The following is a 25,003-nucleotide window of genomic DNA, read 5'->3' on the forward strand; positions in this document are numbered from 1 at the left end:
AGGGAGCGGGTGTCAGAAACACCAAACCCCCCAAGTCAGTCGGCTAACAGAACCATGTGGCATCTATTTTCAGATCTTCTTAGATGATGCATCGTGTGACCTTGGAAATTTCTCTTAATAGCTCTGTGCCTCAGTGTTTCTGCTTGCCCAAATGGAGTGGTGCCGCCGCTAGTGTTGGCAGAGCACTGTGGGATCCGTAGATGGAAGGCTCTCTGCAGATATAATTAATGTATTAGACCCACAAAGCTCTTCTTGAGCAGAAGCAAGTTATCAATTTAAAAAGTAACAAGGCCCCATGGGATATTTATCTGCCTCTTTTAAAATCATAGGTCTGGAAGGGACCTGATAAGTCATCCAGACCTCTCCCTGCATCTGATGGGTCCTGCACTCGAGCTGCCTCAGATAAACATTACCCTTCTCAGTTTCATTCTTCTGCTAGGGATGCAATTATTCCTCCCAATTAATAACTTCGAGTTTTCAAAAAGTTCTTTTTTTTTTTTTAACCTCCTGGTGGATGACTGGTTTCCCCTTATCCTTTTCATTGCAGTTTTGTTTTTTGTAGATTACGACACTGACTCCAGCTGTCAGCTGGTAATGGGCATCAGACTTCCGAAGTCACGCAGATGATCACATTGTCGAACCGGGGTTCTGTATATTCCGAAGAGGGCCGATGCCCTGTTGAAATTCATATCTCCCAGTTTTTCTGCCCCCCCCCCCCAGTCATAACTGAGAAGAATCCAGGGCTCTAGGTAATTAAGTTTGTCCCTTATCCATTTGCCATGGGATGAGCTCAGACCTTTAGCCTCTCCACTTAGGAAGCCCAAGGGAAAATGTCATTATACATAAGCTTGGAACCTTTTCTCGATCAGGCTCCGTGGCTGGCTTCACCCAACTCCCATGGGTGCTGAATTGTCTCTGGGAGCTGAAGCCAGCCTCCCTGGCGCTTACAGCCTTGAAGCCAAATTCCCAGTGCTTTCCATCTCACTGCTGTGCATTGAGGCCAGGAGGACAGAGCAAGTGGCCAGGGGATGTAGAAGGGCATAGTGATCTTGCTTGGGCTGGAGAAACTCTCTTTGCCCAGCCCAGCATCCCTAGAGGAGCATCGGAGAGAACACCTCATCTGGTAGACGGTCGGGTTCTCCACCGGTCCCCATGTCCCTGCTCTGTGACTTCCTGAGATTCCCCGGACCCCCACAGCGAAGAGGAATGCAGGTGGCAGATAGGCTCAGGAACCTCACTCCCCATGCCCTTTCGTGCTCCCCTCTGACCACCTGCCAGTCACAGGTGCCTCCTCAGAAAATGTGACAACGTCACAGGAGGTTCTCAGTACGGAGGACCCTGCTGACCCACCTTTACAGGAGGACACTGACCGTTCGGTTCCATTGCCCTGATGCCACATCCTCCCCCACCCCTTCTCTCCCCCAGCCCTGACTCCCTGAGCTCCCCTCCCCTCCTGCTCTCTCCTCCCTGGTGCTTTCCTGTCTCCAGTCCCGAAACCCTAATCCTGTTAGTATGCTATGTTCCAGGGCTCTACGTCTCAATGGGAGTAACATAATCCCGCAGTAAATCTAACGGGACCCACAAGGCACACACAGATGGGATGCGCACATCCCACCCACCTCCACCCCCCACCCCCAGGAAGAAGCCGGCCTCCCCCACTCTACACCCCATGACATGCTCCTGCTCCTCTGTCTCCTCCGCAGCAGCAGAACTGCTTGATGACAGAAACAGCCCTAAGTAGAGGAGCAGGAGACAGGAGGGCATCATGGTCATAAATGAGCATTTGGTGGTTAGAGAACTTTCTCTGCCCTACCCCCATCCTCACCCTCCCTTAAATTCTCCCCCGCTTCTCTCTCATATATGTATATGTATACGCATATATATGAGACACATCCCTTCTGACTCTGTCTGGCTAAGTTCCCACATCCACTAGAATGAAAGCAGCTTTAAAAAAAATTTTTTTATAGTCTTTAAGGAGGAGTTTTAAGAGAGAAATGTCAGGGCCATGATTTACAAAAAAGAAAAAAAAAAGTCCATTACCTTAACATCATTTTCCCCGCATGCAACAGCACCCCTACCCTGCCCCCTACCCCTTGCCTGTTTGGTGCAACAAATTAATTAAACAGGATGGCATTCATTGATTAACAATTTATTTTTATGTGTGGACCCAATGGCTGGTTTTAGAGAAAATGCAAGGGAAAGGGGGTGAGAGAGAGCGAGGACAGGCATTTGGTTCTGCAGTAAGGATGAGTCAGTTCAATTGTTTCTGAGAGAAATTTTTTAAAGTGCTACTGGCTTCCCCAGTTTCTACCCTCCTTTCCTGCCACCTCTCTTTTCTGCCTGCTTTGGTCTCCTCCTCCTTGAGTGTCTGTGCCAAGTAGATTGAAAATGAGAACTTTGGATGCAATGAAACATTTATTAGTGGAGAGAAATATTTTTTTTTTTTAAAGAAGAGGAAGAAGAACGTCTCCTGCACAATTTCTACCTCAGGGCTCCAGCACTATATCGTCTTTGAAAAATTTCCTGCTTTCTTTGCAGTCCCTGGAGCTGGCCACATTCAGATATTTACAGCAAAATAGGAATAAACCGTAGGTCACACCATAGGTAATGAAGAGACGGGCGTGTGCAGACTGCATAAGGAGAGCCTGCATCTGTCGGTCGAAGGGCCCGCCTGGTGAAGGAAGGTTACAGCCAGCTCCCACCACGAGCCTGCACCACATCTCTGTGCCAGGGAGCTCAAAGACTGGGGTGGTCGTGGAGCATCCACACCACCCTGGGCACCTGAATGCTGATGGCAGAGATTACTGGTGTATAGGGGAGGGATTTAGGCCAGGCAGGAGACCGCCCCCCACCCCCAAGGTAGGCAGGCCAGCACTCTCTGCTCTCAGCAGTGCCAGGGCCATGGCATGTTCTTAAAAAAAAAAAAAAAAAGACCTAAGGACAGGGCAGCAGGGAAAGGTGGTTGTGACAGGAAATGGGGTGAAAAATAGAGAAAAGATAACCTTAGGGCTACTCGCTGGCTAGATGTTTCCTCTTAAATCACGTATATTATCTTCTTTTATTCTACATAGTATTAGAGTCCGTGCCATAGGAGCTCCTAGGCATGGTCAAAACATGTTGGTTTTTTCCTTTTCCTGGGTGGGGTATAGAGATAGTAACCACGCTGGGATGTTGGACAGCAGCCAAGTTAATTGGCAGATGTCCCCTCCCCCCAGAGGTGCAAATCAGAAAATCTTTGAAGTGCTGCTGGTTTCAGATTCTGTCTTTCTGAAAACAAAGCAAAGGTCTCAAGAATCAATTGGAAAGTGTTGGATTATGTTCAGAATTCAGCAAGGCACCAAATGGATTATCCAAACCACTTTGTGCCCTGAGCTGCTTTTTAAACTTGGTTTGCAGAGATGCACTTGAAGAAATCTGTGTTTTCAACATAAACACACACATACACACACGTACACGCAGACACACATGCAGACACATCTAATTTAATGATTACATCAGTCAACACTATCCTTACCTCTTAAGAAGGCTTAGGGACACCTTGAACACACTTCCGGTTTTCTCTGGGGTGATAAAGCAACCATATTGGCATTTTTCTTTTGAAATTAATAAAAATGCATCCCATTTGTGACATCCAGCTTTTAAAGCAGATGTTGTAACGCGATCATCACGTATAGTATACGTTTATCTGGGTGTACGATACGCAGACGATCCACTGAGTTTTCTTAGCATTATGGACACCCCACTGTCAAGCTTTGGCCTGAAAATTTGGGGCCTCGAGGTGGGACTTGGGAGTCCGTGGCTTTCAGAACGTGAACCCTGCCCAATGAACAGAGCTCCATGTGTCACTTGTGACATAGCCTCTACTCTAACATCTGTCTAGGGTGTTGTGCAGGCATTGGAGCCAGCAAGGAGGGCTGGTAGCCTTTAGCTTCTATCTGCAAGCCTGCTACCCACTTTATTTTCCTGAAGGAGAAACCAAGGTATCTAAGGATTATTGATTTGCCTATAGTGATTCAGTGAGTCGGCAGGGAATAGGGAATAAAACCAATTTCCTGGCATCATTTCCCATGCACACAACCCCTTACCTTGCAATGCCTAGACTAGAAGCCAAGAATCCATCTCAGAGAATTTGATCAGAAAACATATGAAGGGTGATTCTGAAACCACAGAAGCATTGAGAAAGTCATAAAGATGTATAATATATGATAGCATTTCCCAGCTATAAATAGGAAGATGCAGGGAGAAAAAATAGAGACCTTGTAAATCCATTGGGTCCAGAGAAATAGAAACTGCTTAATATTTCATTAAAAATGGATTTTCATAAATTGCACTTTGATATCTTTGGGTGAAAGACAATATGTAAGGACTAAGGTGTTGTTATTCATTACTTTTCATTATTAATAATTTGAACTGTTATTGAGCAAAAACATCAACAAGGTATCTGCTCCCTCTGAGTGGGGCACTCGCCGTGTGTCCTGAGCACTGTTTGAAATGTATTAAAACCCACATCCCTCATCCACAAAAGCACTTAGGTGATAAGGGACACTGGACAACTAAAATGCCCTTTACAAAATGGGCATTGCTGGGGCAGGTCTAGTTGGAAACTCTTATGCAGAAAGGCTCAGAGTCTGGGGGCCCGAAAGGACCTTATAAATCAACTCATTTAATAAAGGAGGAAATTGGGGCCTAGGAGAGGTAGAGATATTTGGCCACACTGATGAGCTAGCTAATCAGCAGCAGACTGTCTGCCCCAACGCCTGGTCCAGTGGTGTTTGGGAGTTTTTTCCCACTCAGCCACACTCAGAGTGAGAGGTGTATAAGGAGTTTGATCAGGTAAGCTGGTGTTCCTTCAGCAAAGGGTGCAGGGGCAGATATGAGTGCAAAGTCAAGAGCAAACAAGAAGCCAAGAAGGAACTAGGCTCAGAAACTCAAAGGATAATTCGAGGCCACGTTGAATGAGCGATCATTTGGTTCCAGGCCAGGGTAGGAGCAGAATGAGCAAAACGGGAGGGCAGGATGAAGCTCAAGGGGAGCCAGGTAGGTGGCCTAAGTAGATAAACCATGTGCCAGGTGCTCTGCTCCCTTTCTGACTGGTGTCAGAAGAGATCCGGGGTGGGGATGGGGCCTGGGTGGCTGAGTGGCTGAGCATCTGCCTTTGGCTCAGGTCGTGATCCTGGGGTCCCGGAATCGAGTCCCACTTCGGGTTCCCCGCAGGGAGCCTGCTTCTCCCTCTGTCTGTCTCTGCCTTTGTCTGTGTCGCTCATGAATAAATAAAACCTTTTTTAAAAAAGAAGAAGAAAAGATCCAGGGAGCTTCCCCAAAGCGAGTGACCTGTGCATCTATGGGAAGACCAATTCCCTTACCAGGCAGGTACACACACGTGTGTGCGCACACACCCGTGCCAGCTTCCCAAAGGCCTTCCAAGGACACAGTCATTTCCTTACTGAGGGGCGGGAAGGAAAGGCTTCTTAGTGTTGTCTGCCCAGGCTGAGCAATGAAGGGGTCAGATAAGATAAAATTGGATATTAAAAACACATAAGACGTGCTGTGTTTCTAAACGGTACCAGCGTGGTGTATGTGCTGTGGATTAGCAGCTGTGTTAAAGTTCAAATCCACTCAACGCTCCAGTTATGTATTCACGTGGCAAATCAAGCTCCCCTCCCCACATGAACTCCTTAGCATCTCCTGATGGAGGCCACACACAGTCCCTGTCACCATCCTCAGGGAGCAGGCCAGCAGTGACCCCCCACTGCTCACAGCACCCTCCCAAAATAAGCGAAGTGCTGCATTTGCTTATCCTTGCCAAAACAAAACAAAAAACAAACAAAAGCCACTGCCTCATGCTGAATTCTAAGAGAACTAATTAATCTCTTTCCCTTGGATTCAGTTCCTCCATTCCTTTCCTCCGAGCTACAGGGCTCTTCATAAGCACCCAAGAAGCCGTGGAATGGGCATGGCCAGGCAGGGTCCTTCACCATTAAGATCACAGAGGCTGGGGCACATCTCGCCCTCGCTTCTCCATCAGCCTTCCCCCAGGTGCCCGACTCTAGCCCTCTTTCCTCTTATTTCCCTGGTCTGTCTTCCCTTATCTTGTCTTTCTGTCCTTCCTTAAGGGTAGGGAAGGAAGGAGCCAGATTAGACCTGGGAGAGAGGGGTGGTCAAGCAGGTCTGCTCTTGCTCCCTGCAGTTAGCAAGGCAGCAAAGGAAGAAAGTTGGCCTTAAGATGGGGCGGGGGGCTCCCTAGTGAGGAGAGGGTGCAGCAAACCGGGCAGGCTGGGTGGGAGCTCCCCTGGCTTTGGTGGGCATAGCACCAGGAACAAGGGCTTTAAATGGAATATGTTGGGCCAGTAAAACACCTGTTGTCTCCTCTCCTTTGCTCCATCTGCCTGAAGCAAGCCACTTCCCCTTATCTGGCTGCAAAAGGTGTAATGTCTCTTACCCTTTACCCCCGCCGTCAGTGGCGTGCTATGTAATGGCTCTAACTTTTGACCTCAGCACGTGGGAAATATAGAGGGTTCAAGGTTGCCAAATGGCAGCGTTCCTAGTTATAGTTCATGGGCAAGAAAGGACCACATTGTTAATTAGCTCTAAGCCGCCGTGCAGCTCATTGCTCTAACCCAGAGCTTCCGAAGTCAGGATTATAAACGCACATCCCCAAAGAGCAACTCCACCTCCATTCAACCCAGGCTCGGAGACCTTAAGGACTCCCAGACTCCTAGCCACCAATAAAAACGCTGCAAATATGTTCAAAGAGATGAGAGCCACTGTAGGAAACCATAAGCCTACAGCCTAAAATCATGGCAGGGGCTCTGGATCCAGGCAGACATCTCCGAGCCTCTGTTTTCTCGTCAATAAAGCAGGAATAATACTACTTACTTCCCGAGGCATTATAGATGTAATTGTGTTTACACAGGGTCTGGCTCAGGGGTACTCAAACATACCAGTTTCCCCACCCCCTGGTCCCAGCCCTGTCAGTGCCCAAACACCTGCATGTTATAGGCATCATGAGCGGTCTAGCCCCTCAACCTAGGACAAACTGCCAGCAGAGTTGGCTGTGAGTACATTTGAGGAGTCTCCTGGTTGTTACAGCTCTGACAGGTGTGATTTAGAAGGGATGCTTGGTTAGTGGGTCTTTCCCTCCACCCTTAACCAAGGAAACCAAAAGAAACTCACATATACTTGCTCCAGCTACTTTTTTTTTTTTTTTTTAATGGAGAGCACAGAAAAGCATAAGGTCCATATGGCAGTTATTGATTTGGGCCATCTGGTAAACTAGGACTTGCTCCTACCATGTTGGCTTAGAAGCTACTCCAAAAAGCCTTTCCTCCCCTCAGAGATACATTGGTCAGATGGGGACAGGGATGGATTTCATTACAGGGTGGTACCATAGTGAGAGGAAGCCAGAGCAGGACTCTGAGAGACTGTCTGCAACCCTGACTCTCCAACAAAGACCAGAGAGAACCAAGAAACTGTTGATTGGCACAGGGGCTGGGAGGGGTAGATGGCACCCTCCACACTCTCACCCCTTCACCGAGCAGGGGGCCTCTAAGTAACTAACAATACAACTGTGAACCCTTTATAAAAATACCCTGCAAATATTCCTATATGCCTGCGCTGGGAGGGAGGGGGAGAGTCAAGGTCAAGCTAGTGAGGTCCGCTAGCCTTAAAAGATGATCTTTCTGCTCCATTTTTTTTTTCTGCTCCATTTTTAAGGCGCCTTCTTCTGTTGTCTTTCAGCCCAGAGACAAATTTTCCTCTCCTTTTTTTTAAGTTTTTTTTTTTATTTATTTATGATAGTCATAGAGAGAGAAAGAGAGAGAGGCAGAGACATAGAGGGAGAAGCAGGCTCCATGCACCGGGAGCCCGACGTGGGATTCGATCCCGGGTCTCCAGGATCACGCCCTGGGCCAAAGGCAGGCGCCAAACTGCTGCGCCACCCAGGGATCCCCAAATTTTCCTCTCCTCTAAAAGTTTTTGCGAAGACCATTTATTGTTTTCAAGTTAGAGCAGTGTGCGAAATTAAACTTTTTTTCCATGGTGCTTCTAAAGGAGCCCCAAACAACAAACACGCTGATTATTTTTAAGCTTGAGGAACTAAGGCCCAGCAGAACATTGCACCCCGTTCAGAGCCTATGTGAGTGGCCACACTACAAACAGGGATTTTGACAGCTGTGTCCCATCTTACACGACAGGTGTTTCAAGCCAACAACGATGCAACAGAGGTGGTTCTCAACAAGCTGCACACGCCGCTGCTGACCAGGTTTGTCAGGATCCGGCCCCAGACCTGGCACTCGGGCATCGCCCTGCGGCTGGAGCTCTTCGGCTGCCGGGTCACAGGTGAGGGGGGGCCCCGGTGAGGCTGGGGAGCTGATGGCGTCCTGGGCTTTGCTCCCTCTTCCACCCATCTGCAAACAGCTTGATTGCACCATGCGACCTTTCCAGAAGACTCGCTTTTACCTGGAGCTCTGTTTATCAGTATCCAAGGCACCCCGACTGCAGACCCTGTCTTGCTGGATACCATTTATCCATGCATTCGCCACTCGTTCATTGGCTGCACGAGTTGCATTCTTGAAGGCCTGCTGTGCGCCGGGGCCCACACTGGGATTGGAAGTGGACAGGGGAAGGGAACGAGAGGACGTTGTCTCTAACCACATGAAACTTGCAGGCTGGTGGGCAGCATAGATAATAACCAGACCAAGTACTGGATAGTTATAAACTAGGATGTGTGTATAAAGGAAAAAGACAGGGTGCGCAGAGAAAGAGTGGTGAGGGGGACCTAACTGACTGCTGACTGAAGTTTGGGGACAACCTGGGGATGTGATACTTAAGTAAAGGTTGGTCTGATGATGATGGAGGGCAACAGCATTTGGAGTGGCAGGAATAGCATGTGCAAAGGACACAAGGTAGTGACAAGCTATGGTAACACGTGTGTAAGCAAAGACCTGACCCCAGGAAAGTTTCCATCCAGCTGGGAAAACAATCATCCAGGAAGCAATTCGGGGCTCAGCTGAGCTCCCCTGCGCTCACTGCCCTGGGAGGCTCAGTGGGCACCGGTGTCACCAGCGAGCATATGAGAGTCCTTGGCTGACAGCGTGAGATGCTTAGATGTGCAGCACTGTGCTGCGCCTGCTTATGTAGTAACCGATGGAAGCCTCGCAACAAGCCCCAGGAGGTAAGCTCTGCCGCTAGCCCTCCTTCAGACCTGGATACACTGAGGGACAGAGCAGTTGACTCGTTTGCCTAAGGTCAGACACCAGTAAGGGACAAAGCAGACAGTGGACCCGGGCGCTCGGCCTCCCGGTCTGGACTCTTAACCCCAGCGCTCGAAATGCAAAGGAGTCGATGCTGACCTACAGCATTCGGGTTGGCTTCTCGCAGCTCCCTAGCACTGGGACGCGGGGTCGGGTGAGCAGGTGCCAGCCCTGAGCCCTTGCGTCTCCCTCCCTCCGCAGACGCTCCCTGCTCCAACATGCTGGGGATGCTCTCGGGCCTCATCCCGGATTCTCAGATCTCGGCCTCCTCCACCCGCGAGTACCTCTGGAGTCCCAGCGCCGCTCGCCTGGTCAGCAGCCGCTCGGGCTGGTTCCCCCGGATCCCGCAGGCCCAGCCGGGCGAGGAGTGGCTGCAGGTGGACCTGGGAGTGCCCAAGACGGTGAAGGGCGTCATCATCCAGGGGGCCCGCGGGGGAGACAGCATCACTGCCGTGGAAGCCAGGGCGTTTGTCCGCAAGTTCAAAGTCTCCTATAGCCTAAATGGCAGAGACTGGGAATACATCCAGGACCCCAGGACCCAGCAGCCGAAGGTAGGCCATTCCTGGAAGACTCCCTAACCCTACACCACACAGGGAAACTCCGATTGGGGGTGCTGACTTCCCAACTAGACAGTCATCCACCAAGGCCACGTATTCTTTTTTTTTTTTTTTTTAAGATTTTTATTTATTTATTCATGAGCGATGCAGAGAGAGAGGCAGAGGGAGAAGCAGGCTCCATGCAGGGAGCCCAATGCGAGACTCGATCCCGGGTCTCCAGGATCACGCCCTGAGCCCAAGGCAGATGCTCAGCCGCTGAGCCCCCCAGGTGCCCCAACCCCCTGTATTCTAATAAAACAAATATTAACAGGGAGATCACTCTAGGCCAGACACTCTGCTAAATGCTGTATTTTAATCCTTACAACCTCTTTAGAAGGAGGAGCCTTTTGTCACTCCCTGTTAGAGATGACAAAACTGAGGTTTGGTGTCCGCCCTGGGGTCACAGTGTGCACCTGTGGAAAGCCGTGAATCAGACACGGTCTGGCCCAGACGCCTACCCACCACCCAGCACTGCCTTTCTGTCAAGTTTGACTCCCTTTCCACCCTCTTTCAGATGACATTTCCTTGGAACTGGCCAGCGGTCCAAAGGAGATGTGGTTTTTGGAGGCTTAACTATAGAAACTGGGGGATCACTTCCAAAATCAACTGTTGTTTTGAATGTCGCTGTACTCCTTTGTATTTTCCCAGTCTTGCCTCTGCTCGATCTTTCCCACCTCTCATGCTGAGGCTGGGAGAGGCAAGAGAAATTTTCCAGGCCAGCACAGCCCTCCCCTCCTGCCACTGGGGAGTGGAAGGGTCAGCTCTCGATGCCGGGGGTGGACGAGCCCCAGCAAGGGGAAGAGACGGGGTGCCTGTTCCTCTCTAGGACAGCTCGGGGGAATCAGGGGTTCCCATCCTAATGGCTGAGTTACCTTCGTTTCCCTCAGAAGAGGAGGCCTCTTTTGCCAAGGAAGGGGCAATTTCCTGGCTCTTTGGTCCCCTTTGCGCAGCAAATGTTTCCATTCTTAATGCAGAGGCACGGGCTGGGTTGGGGGTTTTGCAGTGCTCACAGTTGAGGGCCCTTGGTGACTGGAACCTTCAGTGGACAGAGCAGAGCTGGTCCGTGGCTCTTCCTGGAGAGAGCCGACCCTGGCTCTTGACCATTCTGGGATCCTGGGAAAGGAGCTGATCTTAGCCAGTGTCAGGGCCTGCCTTCCCCATGACAGTGCCCCCTTTTGGAATTGTGGGCATCCTGCAAATGAGGTAGCCTGCGGCATCCCTGGTTCGGATCAGCCACAGCCCCGGGCACGTCCCCCCACCAGCATCCCCTAAGTCAGTGGTCCCCAGTGTGACCCACCCAGCCTCGACCAGGGCAGCCGCGCTGTCCTCAGTTCACATACTGGGGCTCTAGGGAAACTTTGTTTTGACAGAATTGGCTCCACTACACAAAGCTTTGGGGAACATGGTCTCAGGCTGTCAACGTATGGTGAGATGGTGTGGTCAGTAGCCCGGAGAAGAGGGTGGTCACCTAACCCTCAGCCTCTCGGCAAGCTGGGAGGTGTCCGTCAGCCAGGACTGTCTACATCTAGACTCTCAAGCATTACAATGAGAACTTTTTTTTTAATAAATTAATTTTTTATTGGTGTTCAATTTACCAACATACAGAATAACACCCAGTGCTCATCCCGTCAAGTGTCCCCCTCAGTGCCCGTCACCCATTCACCCCCACCCCCTGCCCTCCTCCCCTTCCACCACCCCTAGTTCGTTTCCCAGAGTTAGGAGTCTTTATGTTCTGTCTCCCTTCCTGATATTTCCCACACATTTCTTCTCCCTTCCGCTTTATTCCCTTTCACTATTATTTATATTCCCCAAATGAATGAGAACATACACTGTTTGTCCTTCTCCGATTGACTTACTTCACTCAGCATAATACCCTCCAGTTCCATCCACGTTGAAGCAAATGGTGGGTATTTGTCGTTTCTAATGGCTGAGGAATATTCCACAATGAGAACTTTTAAGACAATGGGCAAAGCGGCCTAAAATTGACTTCTCTCCTCTCCAGCTAAGTCCATTCAGAGCCTGATTCTTTCCCGAGTCAGGATAGAAGACAGAACCTAGCAATTGCCGCTTTCCCTCTTCTCTGCTTCCCTCTTCTCTGTGTTTCTGGGATCCTAACCATCTAGCCTAACCATCTTCCAAATGAATCGAAACTGTGGTCTGAGAACAGAGCTCCTGTGGGTTGTAATGTCCAGCGAGTCAACTATGAGGCTGCCCTCTGGAGGGATGTGAGGGACAGGGAGGAGAAGGGGAAGGAGGGGGAAAGAAGGGGAAGGAGGGGGAAGAAGGGGGAAGGAAGGGGAAGAAGGGGGAAGGAAGGGCAGGGGCAGGGAGGGGGGCCCACAGAAGAAGGGCTGAGTGGCCTATCTCGCCTGCAGCTGTTTGAAGGGAACATGCACTATGACACCCCTGACATCCGAAGATTCGACCCTGTTCCGGCGCAGTACGTGCGGGTGTACCCCGAGAGGTGGTCTCCAGCAGGGATTGGGATGCGGCTGGAGGTGCTGGGCTGTGACTGGACAGGTAAGGCCTGCCCTCCCACTCCACACCTCACTCATGTGGTCGTGTGACCCTGGCTCCTGGGACACCCCGGGAGGAGGTCAGACCAGGATGTGGACGGCAGCCTCCCCCGGGGAGGCTCTGTGAGCTGGAAATCCTCCCCACCCCAAGCCCCGCCACGTTCTCTTGCCTCAGACCACAGGCCCTGCAGCCTCTGGACAGGGGACAGTTTCTCAAGGGATGTGCTTTGTCTTTTTTAAAGGATCGTTTCAGTTCTCCAACCCAGGTCTCTCAAAAACAAATCATAACCACACACCACCCACCCAAATTCAATTAGACCCTGACTTTTTGGGCCAGAAGGCTGTGGCTGTTGATTTAGGGAAGAAAAAAAAACCCTCATGATAATAAAGTAATCGGTTTATGTCTGAATCTGGCCTCCAGATGTCAGTGGCTAAGAGACTTCATTTTCATTTCGAAGCCACATCTGTAAAAGGCATTTATTTGCTCAGGAGGGACCCTGTTGTAGGGAAGCTGACGGGAATAGGACTTCTTCCCCCGGCACAGCAGGAGTCTTGCTCATTCCTTGGCCCCACTGCCCCTCGGCGTGGCGGCCCAGGGAAAACCTCTAACTGCCCTGAGTGCAGATAAGGCCCACTGCTCATGCCCACCCTCCCTGTTTCTGGGAAGCACCCTTCTGAGTCAGGCCTCACCCTCCCTCTGGGCACCTCCTTCAGCAGAGCTGGCACGAGATCTCACCTGGAGCTGGCTCACGGCCCTCCAGAAGGAGCTCAGGGGAACCACCTGAAGCCAGCGTCAGCAGGAGCAACAGACAGACAGAGCTGCCCTGCCTCTTTCCACCAGGCCCCCGGGTATCTCCATTTTCCTGTCTGTGCCCCATCGACACCGGCTCACCCAGCAGGGTAGCCGGAAGGATTAATAAGGGCATGTCAGAGAAGTGCTTCTGGAAAGTGCTGCCTGTGTGCTGACTCTGATGGCTCAGAGGAGGAGCCCCGTGGAGGAATGCAGGCTGGAAATCGGGCCCAAATGAGCCTCGCTCACCTTTGGATTGAAGGCAGCCCCAGCGAACACGTTTTAGTGGGAAGATACTTAACTCCCCATCATGTAGGGGAAAGGCCAAGTTTCCCTGCAGCCTGCTGAATGGAAGTCACCTGCCTGCTTGCAGGTGCAGAAAACGGCCCCTCCAGCCGTGATACAAGCTGGCTTCGTTTACGGCCTCTTCGAAATCAAAGGGTTAGAGCTGCAGGGGACCCAGGAGCTTCTAGGCCAGTGGCTTTCAAACACTTTTGACCATAATCCACAACTTAAAATAAATTTATATCACAATCCACTTGCCTTGCAAGTGCACAGCCCAATGGTGCGTGTGTCCAGGTTATAGCATATTGTTAAGTGCTGGACCCTGGGGACAGATTACCAGCTATGAGCTCTGCCTCTGCCGATCGCTGGCTGCATGACCTCAGACAAGTTACTTAGCCTCTCAGCATCTTGGTTATCTCAGCTGAAAAATGGGGATGATAATAACATATCTTCACTCCCCTAGGGTTGTTAGGAGGATTCAGTGAAATCATGGATATAAAGTACTTAGACTGCTGCCTGGCACCTAATAAACCTGTAATAATAAGTAAACGCAACAGGAACAAAAGGTGCCCAGATCAGCGCTCACTTTCCCCCTGGGAGCGCACTCGGGCAGGTTACAGTCTACATTCAAAACTGCTGGTCGTGACCCATCCCGTCGATTCACAACCTACTAACGAGTGTGGCACACACTTTGAAAAAAAAAAAAAAACAGATCTAGGTGCAAGTCTCCATCACAGATGGGGAAACAGAGTCCCAGAGAGAGAGAGGAAGCCACTTGCCAGAGGTGGCTTAGGGTGGCTTAGCGCGCTGGGGGCTGACTCCCACCTCCCTCCTGGGCTCGGCCCCCTCCCTGCCCTGCCTCTCCCGGGCCGGCCCCGCTTTATGACTGGCTGGACAGTTGCTAATGTCCTTCTCCACTTATTGCTCCCCGACCCTAACCTGGCCCAAATTACCCTGGCGATGGTCAGCAACAGGTTTCTCATTTCAAAGTCCTGCCTGGCCATTCCTTGGAAGATCAGAGTTGGGGCTTCTTACCCTCCGCCCAGCCTCCTTCCCTTTGAAGTGGCTGACATCTGGTTTTAATTGCAGGGGCGCGCTGCAGTTTGATGGGCAGTTAGCCCTGAGCTCCCAGTAAGGTGCAGCGGCCCGGCCTGCCTTCCCACTGTCCTTCTCGCGCTCCGTCCTCTCCTTGCCTCGTCAGCCCCCCTGAGCCCCTGGATTTAACGTGATCTTTACCAACCCGCTACCTAACCGCCCCAGCAGCTGCTCTCGTGGGCCACGTGGCTTTTTTTGGCTTTTCAGATTCCCAATTCCTCTCTGCCCCTACCCCAAAAGGAGAGCCGGAAAACTAATAGGGCTGGCCTGAGTCACTGCAGCCACCTAATTCGACAGGGCGGCTTCACCTGTTAGTTTGTTTGTGTTCCAAACGATTACTTCTTGCTTTGCTGCCCGTAGTTTGCTTTACAATTGAGTTTGAGATCCTATGACACAGTGACAAATTTGAACTTACAAATTAGGACGCTTCGAGGTTATTTGCTATTTACCGTGAGCAAGAGGCAGACACGGCAAAGGGAAGTATGAAAGGTTATGTGCGTCGTATTTAATAGCAGAAAGATGGGAAGTCGACCGTGAAAAAGCTATTCAGCGTATTTAGCAATTTCCTTCAGCTCCTGGCTTTATTAAATGGTCTCCCGAAGTGTGCCTGACAAAGGCGCCTAATCACGTACAATAGCGCAAAGGAACACGTATAGAAACGGGAGGAACAATGCACCAGCTCATTCGGGGAGTCTCTGGTTGGAGGGCAGCCCTGGGATGAAGACCCCACCCCACGAGGCATGGACTTGAACGCCAGTTACCAGAACCCCTCCTCGCCCCACCCAGGGCCTGACTCATTGTTTCATTCATTTCATAAGTAGCTGCTGAATGAATGAGTGGCGTGAGCAAATAGACGAGTGAACGGATGAGTGAACGAATCACCTGGAGCCCAGGTCAGAAGTGACTGCCTGCAGCCAGGTCCGGCCCGGCCAAGTTTTGCTGCGTGCTGCTTGTTGTAATACTTCGACTAAGTTGCCAACATTGACAAGTCTAGAGATCTTCCATGGGAATGGAATTGGCCTCGTGTTGGAAAAACATCTTTTTTTTTTTTTTTTGCAAGATCTGGCCACACTGGGCCACCTCTCCTCAGGCCTTCAGTGTGCTGGAGCCGGGCTTGGTGGCCTCCCTGGAATCAGGCTCGCAAGGTGCCCTCTGCCACCCTCTATCCCACTCTTCACTCTCCCCAGCCGCCCCCCCCCCCCACCCCCCTGTCAGCCGCCTGGCTTGCACTAGCTGCTTGCATCCAGGAAGTATTTGAGTTTGCCACTCCCTGACCTAGAGGCACAGCTGCAATTACTTCCGCCAAGTGGAGTCTGAGTGCCTTTGAGCCCGTATTCCTTTCTGTCCAGTTTTGTGCAAACACGAACAACAACGTCTGGGGTCACACCTCCGCAGCTGTCTGGCTTCACTCATGGCTTCGGCTATTGTGCTTCTGATTATCTTGTGATAGGTGGGCCCCCTAGGTCAGTTAGCTTTGGTTCAAAAAAGTTCTGTCTGAGTCAGAGAAGGCTGAAAAGAGAATGTCTCTTCCACGTAAGAGCAGGGGTGAGCCAGCCAGGAAGGCACGTCAGCAGCCACCCCAGGGGCAGGGCACAGGAAACTCACTTCATTAGGCACTGAGACTTTTTCAAACCGTTCTGGATGGACACCAGGCATTGTGTGTGTGTGTGTATGTGTGTGTGTGTGTGTGTGTGTGTGCAGCACCCACGCTTCTGTCTCAAACAGGACACCCAAGGTTAGCCTGCCTTGGGGTCAGCTTTGCCCACATGCATTACGGCCCCACGTGGCCTTCTGGGCTGGCACCAGGGCCTCTGCTGCGGAGTACGGGGCCTGGGTTTGTGTCCCTGCTTCTGTCCTGGCTGTTCCTGCAGCTTGGGACTCTTCTCATTCAGCTCAGGCAATGCTCCTGACTTCATTGACAGCACACATAGGTGACTCCAGGGGTGTGTGTGTGTGTGTGTGTGTGTGTGTGTGTGTGTGTTATCTTCATTCATTGTCTTTTCTTCCTCCTTTAAAAGCCCACATTTAGAAAGGAAACAGCTTGAGAATTTGGGGCATCTTCTCCTACTGGGTTTCCATGCGGGCTGCTGCACCCAGCATTCACTTCCCCCTTTGCCTTTATGCAGACTCGAAGCCCACCGTAGAGACACTGGGACCCACTGTGAAGAGCGAAGAGACCACCACCCCGTATCCCATCGATGAGGAGGCCACGGAGTGTGGAGAGAACTGCAGCTTTGAAGATGGTGAGAGGGGGTCAGAGTCAGAGTTCATCCCGGATGGCACGGTGCCGACAATGAGAGGCAGCTGGCCTGTGGCTGGGGCAGGGACCTGGACGTCCTCTGGTCAGAGGCCAGGGAGGTGCAAGTAGTCAAGGCTTGGGGCACTGACCATTTACAGGCAATCTTAGAAACATTCAGATATTGGAGCAAGACCAACCAGTGCAGCCTACAGGCGTGAACCTACTGGTCATCAGCTGACATAAGGGTCCGTCCAGAGAGGACCCCTCATTTGAGAAGTCTCCCTTTCTAGCCCTCACTTTGAATCATTAGAATCCTCAGCCTTTTTGTACACGGCCCAGTCAGGTGAAGATCTGGTGGTCATGAGGGTGACTTGGCCCATGGAGCGTGGCCGTCAGGTGAACTCAGCAGTTACCATTCCGTGATTGCATTTCCCTGTGTCTTTGCCCACTGCTGCTTGAGAAAGTGTGATCATCTTGGCTCCATAAAATGGTGCATCCCATCCTCCATGGGGGCAGGTGGGGGGGTGGTGAGCACAGGTCAGTGACAAAGGCAGAGATGTGCAAAGGCACCTCAACACTACCTTCAGATCCCAGGGCCTCCTGGTTCAGGATCAGCCTCTTCACATGGGAGCTCTGTATCACCTTCCTTTCCTCATCTAAACGCATCCAAGTGAGATAAAAACAATAATTGGCAGAGCCCAAAAGTACGTCACCTTACCAAGTATGAGGACATTCCTAACAAACCACAAATTTTGGAGCACCTGGCATTTTTGGCTAGAATTTCAGGCTTGACAGCCTCCACTTACAGTAAATTACTGATCCTTATTAAACGTTCATTAAACAAAATGAGGGAAGATTGGTGGAGAGACTTGGGGAGTGGGGGAGACCCGGTGTAGCGCTGACTCGGTAGGTAGGTGGCGCAATCAGCTTTGGCCATGCGGCACCTATGGAGTGGCCGGCTTCAGAGCAGGGCTACAGAGGGGAATGGGAGGGAAGCCAAAAATAAATGCTGAAGTTGTGTGCCTGAAAAATGATAATTTAATGCATATGCTTTTAGGAATGTGCTTTTGTGTATTGTGTGGGCGAGGGGGACACTATTGGTCAGGGTTAGTTGAATACAGGATTCTGACATTTTAATGAACTTGTTTTTGTTTTATGAAGAGGAGAAAGAGACTTGGAGGATCTTCCAAGACATGTTTAAGATAGTTCGTGAGCTCACGGTGGAATGCATAGGGAGTTAATATATGGTATCGGATTAGCGGAGTTAGCTTGGGGGAGGGCCGGAGGGAGGGGGTCTATCTAAATGGCAATCCAGAGGAAAATTTAAGAGTTCTGCTGTAAACTTTCAGAAGTTTAATGTAATTTTCCCATTTATAGTGGTGTGTTTCATTTGAGGTTTCTTTGGTGGTTCCTCCCTATTTTTTTTTCCTGCAAAAGGTTTCTTTGTGGAATTTGGTTCCTGAGATAGAGTATGCGCATAAACATTAGAGAGGAATTATGGTATATTGAATTACTCCATATTTTTTAACGGAAAAATAGAAATTCAGAAATTGTCGGGAGAAGGGGGGTGAGGGCTAAGGGCTGACTTTTCCAAGCCACAGGTTGATGCTTCTGTAATAGATTCCATGTGTTTTTTCGATTCAAGCTGCCTTTGGCCAAGGGCGGGCAACATGAAATGCCCTCCCTAGGGAAGCAGGGACAAACCAGGGAGGGCCTGGTGGCAGTCTGCCTCCGTGGCCGGCAGTGCCCTTCCCCTCGCCCCCATGGTGTGAGCAATTTGTTTCCACCAGTCTGTTGTTCCCTTTAGACTTCCTAACCTGCATTCTAGGCCTTCCCCACGGAAATTCCTCTCTGGGAACCCTGAGAAGGGAAGTGAGGAGGCCAAAGACCCCACTTCCTCCCTGCTACTAGCATTAGCCAGCACTTTTCCGCTGTCTCTGCAGCCACTGCCGGCAAGCATCCAAATTTGGATTCCCATTTCCTCTTTCCCCCACCTCCACACCCGCCCCCACTTAATCACATATTTGGCACCAGCTCACATTAGATTTTTAGAGCTGAGTGGAGCCTCCAAAGAAACTCTTTGGGTTCAGTCTTCTAGCTTGGACAGGTGAACAACCAAGCAGACGGGACAAGGCATCTTGTCAGAAGCCATTGTGCGGTGGCTTCTGACATTGCCCAGAGGAAGGCATCCTCTGCTGCCCCTGGGATCGTGGCCTGCAGCCACTCAGGGCCATGCAGAATTGTTTTCTTTTCCTCCTGGTCAGCGCTGAGTGAGGCGGCCGGCTTGCCTGGCCCCTCGTTTTGCCCTACCAGGCCAAATCTGCCCACCTGTCAGTGCCACCCTGTGGGGATGCCGAGCTGACCCTCTGTCCTCGAACAAAAGACCTGTCACAGGAGGTGAAGGGGAACACACAAGCCCTTCCTTGTTTCGGAGCTCACTCTCTCCTCCCTGGCCAGCACCTCCCTGCCATGTCAGCCTCTCTGGATGCTAATGGGCTGTGCCCCATCACTTGTGAGAGCCAGGTTGGCAGGAGCCAGCCTTCCACTGAGGCACTGGGGAGACATTCTTCTCTGGCACTTAGGGAACAGCAATTTTCACATTTGTCTGCTCTCCGAGGTGGACAGAAGAGCCTGATTAGAGCCTGAAGCCATTTGGTGGCCTCATTTATAATTGCTTACTATGGGAACCACTGGCAGACTTGGCTTTCATGCCTGGGAAGGATGAGACCAAAGGCTGACCCGAAAGCCAACGATCGCCAAGATGAGTTAAATGAATAAGCACAGGGAGCCACTTCTTTCTCTGCCCTCCACTTAGGCCTTGCCAGCGCTTTCAATAGCACCACTGTGGCTGTTGTCCGAACCCATTTCATTTGCCTTCTTTGGGTTATTTTTCCCCACTTTCAGACAAAGATTTGCAGCTCCCTTCAGGATTCAATTGCAACTTTGATTTGCCCGAGGAGCCCTGTGGTTGGATGTATGACCATGCCAAGTGGCTCAGAAGCACCTGGACCAGCAGCTCCAGCCCCAACGACCGGACGTTTCCAGGTAAGCCAGCTGCAGATTCAGAGAGGAAAGAGTTAAGGCTAGCCTGCTGCACGTCTTGCAGCCCCAGATTCCCTGACAAGCGTCATAACTTCCCACCACAGAGCAATCCTCTGCTCTGCGCCCACAAACCACTGCAGTCTTTGCTCACAACGTCACCCTACAGAAGAGCTGGCCGGTGGTTCCTCTCCCTGTCTTGTGATTACAGTAGAGCTCAGAAGCCGGGAGGGAGCAAGACAGGCCAAGAGAAAAGAAAGAAAAGGAAGAAAGGAAGAGCAGTTGGGGGGTTTCAGGAGGTGGGTTGAGTCAGTGCCCCCTTGTCACCATAACTAGCCCCCACAGCCGACATCACAGAGCCTCTTGTCAACTCCGAGCTGGCTGTTGTTCCTGAAATGCCTCCTTAGGAGACCACCGGCCTCCAGCCCGACTGATACTTCTTGGAGAGTCTCATCACGTTGGTAGCAAACCACTCTGAGAGTCCGGAATGCTGCCGTGACCAGGGGTCGAGTAGTGCCTCCTGGCCCTCGGCTTCTGGAAGAGTGTTGCTGGAAGATGGTCCTTGACATCTTGCTCAGCTTCCCCTTCCGAGGACAGGCTCTCCCGGCACTGTTGGCGGAGAGGGGCGGCCCTGGGCCCTCCTAAACCTGTAGAAGCAAGAGGCGTCTCCTCTCTCCATGGCAGTGCGCGTGTCCCGTGGTGTTCTGGTCCAAGATTTACCTCCAGGAAAAAGAGAGAAACCCTGCCTTGTAATGTTTGCCACTGTCGGTGGTGTAAATAATCCCCCAGTTGTGGTTAAGCTACCCACATGACCAGAGGCGGAGTTGGGAGGTACAGTAACAGCATCGCATAGTTTTCTGCGTCAGACAGTCAGGACAGGTATGAATGACTTCAGGAGCGTAGATACTGGCAAAATGTATTCAAATAATTAGGAAGTGTTGAGTTTTGAGAATTTATGACCTTTTGTTTTTAATGTAACCTGTTTAATGGTAACTTTATGTAATTTAATTTTTAATAATGACTGCACTTAACTACTGCCTTATAAAATTCCAGAAAATTTAACAACTGGCTCTCACAAGCCAGCACACGTTGACTCTAGCACGCCACGCATTAGGTTTTCATTTTTCTGCACCGCCGGCCTGGACCTTGGTGCCCCATAAGCATTTGAGAGGAAAGGGGTCAGTTCTGGAAATTAGTAGATCAAATGTTGCCTGACTAGAGAACAAAAGGGAGACGGGGCCTCCCCTTCTCCCCTCCGGGTGCCCCAGAGCTGCTCTGCTGCCCTCAAACCCAAGGACTGGAGGTGTCCCCTGTCCCCAGGGGACGGCAATGGGACAGATGCCAGGAGAGCTTTACGGGCTGGCCTCCTGACACAGCCTGCACTTGCTTTCCTGGAGGGTCACAGCGTCTGCTCTGGAGAAAAACATTTTCATATTTCAAGTGTTTATCTCTTCAGCATTTGAGTGCTCAGAGAGATTAATATCTGAAGATCACCACGGCCTCGGGCAACAGGAGAGAACACTTACCCTCGTCCCAGCCTTAATCACCCTCCCCCCTCTCATTCACTGCAATAATGTTTAATTAATATAATGAGCCTCCTGCACGTTGCAAAAAAAAAATACTTATTTTTATAACCCAGCTTGGATTTTTCATTTCATTTCCTCTCCTTTGAGACTTGGCCCAATTAATTGGTTGTTTTTCCCAACCTCCACTCTTTACCCGAACATAAAGACGGTTTGTGGGGTATGCGTAAGTGTGCGTGTGCATATGTGTACTTGTGGGTTATGTGTGTATGTGTGTGTCAGCACATCTGTTTCTTTCTCAAAGTGTTTGTGGGTTTTGTGTGTACGTGCACATGTCCTGCGTTTCACGTATAGATGTTGATGTGTCTGTGAATATGTGTGTGTGTTTATGCATGTTTTACATGTGAACCCTCTGTGCATGTTTGTGTGTGTATGTGTGGAGTGTGTTTGTGGTTTGTACGCATGAGTTGCACGCAGGCGTGGCCGTGAGCATTGCATGAGGGTGGGGACGAGGGGACAGCTTGGCAGAGACACTTTAAATGAAGGGATACAGATGACCCAGCGCCGGGAGGTCTACTGGCTCTTATTCAGAGACTGTCTTCAGGTTGGCCCTAAAAATTCAGCCTTCTCCCTTGTGCTCCTCTGAGCAGATTTCCTCTAAGAATGTCCGAGGCCAGCCCTGTCCAAGCTACAAGGCCACCAATTAGCAAGTGACACTTTGGCGAGAGCTTCTGTTACTCTTCATTTGAGCCTGGCCTCTACCTCTGTCCCTCTGCCCATTGACCTCCACCTCCTCCTGGCGCAGACCTCGCCCTCACCTGAGTGCCCCTTCCGCCACCCTGGCTACCAGTTGGAAATTCGAGTTCTTGTCCTCATTCCAGTTGGTTCATTACACCCTGTGGTTTGGGAGGGCTTTTCAGAGCAAGCTCGCGAAGCAGGCAAAATTCCAACCGTTGGCTGGCTGGATGGGGACAGAAAGAAAATTAGGGCCATAAGGAACTGCTAGATCTAATGTTGTTTCTCCCTGAAGATATTGAGAAGGAAAATAATCATTTTCCTCTTCGAGAGGAGTCCCCGAAGTTCGAAAAAGTGGCACTTGTCACCTGTCTCCAGAAAACAAAATCGTACTACTGTTTTCAGAACCCTTCCTTTATCCTCTGATGATTTTAAAAGTCACTTGCTGTATTTGCCACTCTCCTGCTTACGAAGCTCGAGATGTGGCTTTCAGCAGGGGAGGATAGAAAGCCCTCTCTGTTCAGGGTGGTCCTTTCTTCAAAATAAAAAGGGTGGGGGCCGAGGGGAGCGGTTGGAAGAGAGGAAACAGCTGTCCCTGATCAGGGGCAGGGCAGATGCTGGACCTTCCCAGGCAAACCCAAAAGCCCTGTGTCCCCCACACTTCACCACTCCACAAAGAGGAGACGTTGTTCAGGAGAAGTGTGCCATATGTTTTATCCCCTTACGGAATAGCTCAGCAAAAGCAATTGCCTGTAGGAAAGGGGGTGTCTCCATTGAGGGTGGAGGGCGTTGGGAGAGACCAGGGACAGGCCATGTTGAAATATCATACACAGCCTGTTTGCTGAGAAGCGTCTGTGGAAACAACTCACATTCCGTAGATATTTTCTGATTTAGTTCTTTACTCATGTTTTGTTTTGTCTTTTTTTTTTTTTTTTTCCGCCCTTTTCCTTTTAAGTCAGCAATTAGTTCTGTTCTTTTGGCCCGTGGTAACGGTTGCTTAAGGCTGATGAGACACCCATGGATTTCATGCCACTGTTTTTGTTTTTCAAGATAATCTTTCAAACCACTCAGAATCCCTTGCTTTAGCTCCCTGCTTGTGGCTTAGAAGCCCAGAGTGTGCTCATGCCACAGCCCCGGAGGACCCTGTCCCGAAATCAGTGACCCCTGCTGGTTGCAGAGGAGCCAGCCTCGTGTCCTCTGAGAAGCCACTTGGCCTTTTTTTTCTGGAGCTACAATGGCACAGAAGATGTCCTCCCTTGTGGGAGCCTTGGTATTTTTTACAGACATTCTCAAGTGCGATGATCATAAACCCAGTTTTGAGGATGATCAGATTCATGTGCTTAAGGGACAAGGTAAAAACTCTGAGATGATATGGTGAGTCCACGTGTCTAGCGCTGCACTGTTTAATATGGTGGGCACTAGCTATTTTAATTTTAGTTAATTACAATTAAATACAGCTATAATTTTAGTTCCTCATTTCAAGGGCTTGGTGGCCATGATATTTTGGACAGCACAGATGTAAAACGTGGCCATGGTCACAGAATTGTCTTGGCCAGACTGCTCAGGCATCTTTTGGCATTGATGTGTGTGTGATCTCTGGGGTCCTTGCTGATGCTGGTTCCCCACAGAGAGGATGGATGTCAGTGTAAACCAAGAAGCAAGTAATTAGGTGGATGTGCCTTCTCTGTGGTTCCTTGATGGGAGTGTCCAGTGGCAGCTATTTTTGTCATTGCATCATTCAACCCCAGTGAGCAACCATAGTAAAGTAAGCAAGTAGCAGAGCATTAGATAGTCTGGAATTATTTCACTGGATGACCAAAAAAAAAGGTAAATACTAAGTAATGCCAATAAGAGTAATAGTAATAGTTATTATTATCCTTATTATCAAGAATGAGACAAAAAGACTAGAGAAAGAGCGTACCATTCCAGGTCAGCTTCAGAATCCTCAAGGGTGTGGGTTCCCTAAATGGGTGTTCTTTTATATGTTTGTTGACTTCATGAGGTATGGTTACGATATTACTTCATTTCAGTAACTCCAAATCGTGGAAGTGGTACAAAGAAAACAGGTAGGGCACCTGGCTGGCTCAGTTGCTAGAGCATGCGACTCTTGGTCTCGGGGTCTTAGGTTCAGGCCCCGCATTGGGCATGGAACCTACTTAAAATTAAATAAGTAAATAATAATAAAATAAAAACGAAGTGAAAACAATGAAACAGGAAATGCCTTTTTGTAATGTCATACCATTATGAAAAGACAGAACTTTGGTTGCTTGGCACTTATATGTTTATTGGATTGAGAAAACAAAACCATTGCTCTGGATTCAAAAACAAGCTCAAGACAGACTAAGAATACAATGTTCTGAAATACTCAAATTTTATTAATGGTAGCTATTCCATCAAATGTCCGTGGTAGGGTTATTAACGTACTGTGGGACTGTTTTGATGCAGCTTGGGCCATTTATAAACTCCGTGAGAGTAGAGGACCAGAACTATGATTCACTAGGGGGACATGTACACAAGAAGATTAAGTGTGTGTGTGGTGAGGGGGCGGGGTGTAGATGGTTGCAAAGAAATTACAGAAGAGAAGTGATGAGTGAACTTGCTCGTGATGGGCTTGATATTTGACAGGGAACTAGTAGTGACTCTGTGAATTAAAAAGCCACTCTCTCTGAACTCAGAAGACCTCCGCCTAGGTGGGCCACTGGCAGCAAATGATCCAGACTCTACTGGCGTTAGCTTGAGTTGTCCTCGGAAGGAGGATGATGTGGTGTGACTGAGGCACAGCCACTGCACATACAGAGAGGAGACTTTCTTAGGCTTAGACTATGGTAGATAATTAAAGACCAGGAGCAACTTGGCTAAAAGAAAGCCAGTATTCAAAGAATACCTTCAACTGAAAAAGGAAAGCATAGAGGCTCTTCTTTAAAGAAAATAGGA

At 50.0% G+C, this 25,003-nt stretch overlaps 1 protein-coding gene across 3 annotated transcripts in view; it reads left to right on the plus strand.

Moving 5' to 3' along the window:
• The window catches only part of NRP2 (neuropilin 2), a 116,125-nt gene that overhangs the window by 51,586 nt on the left and 39,536 nt on the right, over nucleotides 1-25,003 (plus strand). For all 3 annotated transcript variants that reach the window (XM_041737157.1, XM_041737158.1, XM_041737156.1), the window contains exons 8-12: nucleotides 8,193-8,337; nucleotides 9,453-9,802; nucleotides 12,223-12,367; nucleotides 16,660-16,776; nucleotides 19,677-19,817. In XM_041737157.1, the coding sequence (XP_041593091.1) occupies nucleotides 8,193-8,337; nucleotides 9,453-9,802; nucleotides 12,223-12,367; nucleotides 16,660-16,776; nucleotides 19,677-19,817 (898 nt within the window). The remainder of the gene's footprint in view (nucleotides 1-8,192; nucleotides 8,338-9,452; nucleotides 9,803-12,222; nucleotides 12,368-16,659; nucleotides 16,777-19,676; nucleotides 19,818-25,003) is intronic.

Source organism: Vulpes lagopus, chromosome 22, assembly GCF_018345385.1.
Source record: "Vulpes lagopus strain Blue_001 chromosome 22, ASM1834538v1, whole genome shotgun sequence".
Lineage (NCBI taxonomy): Eukaryota > Metazoa > Chordata > Mammalia > Carnivora > Canidae > Vulpes > Vulpes lagopus.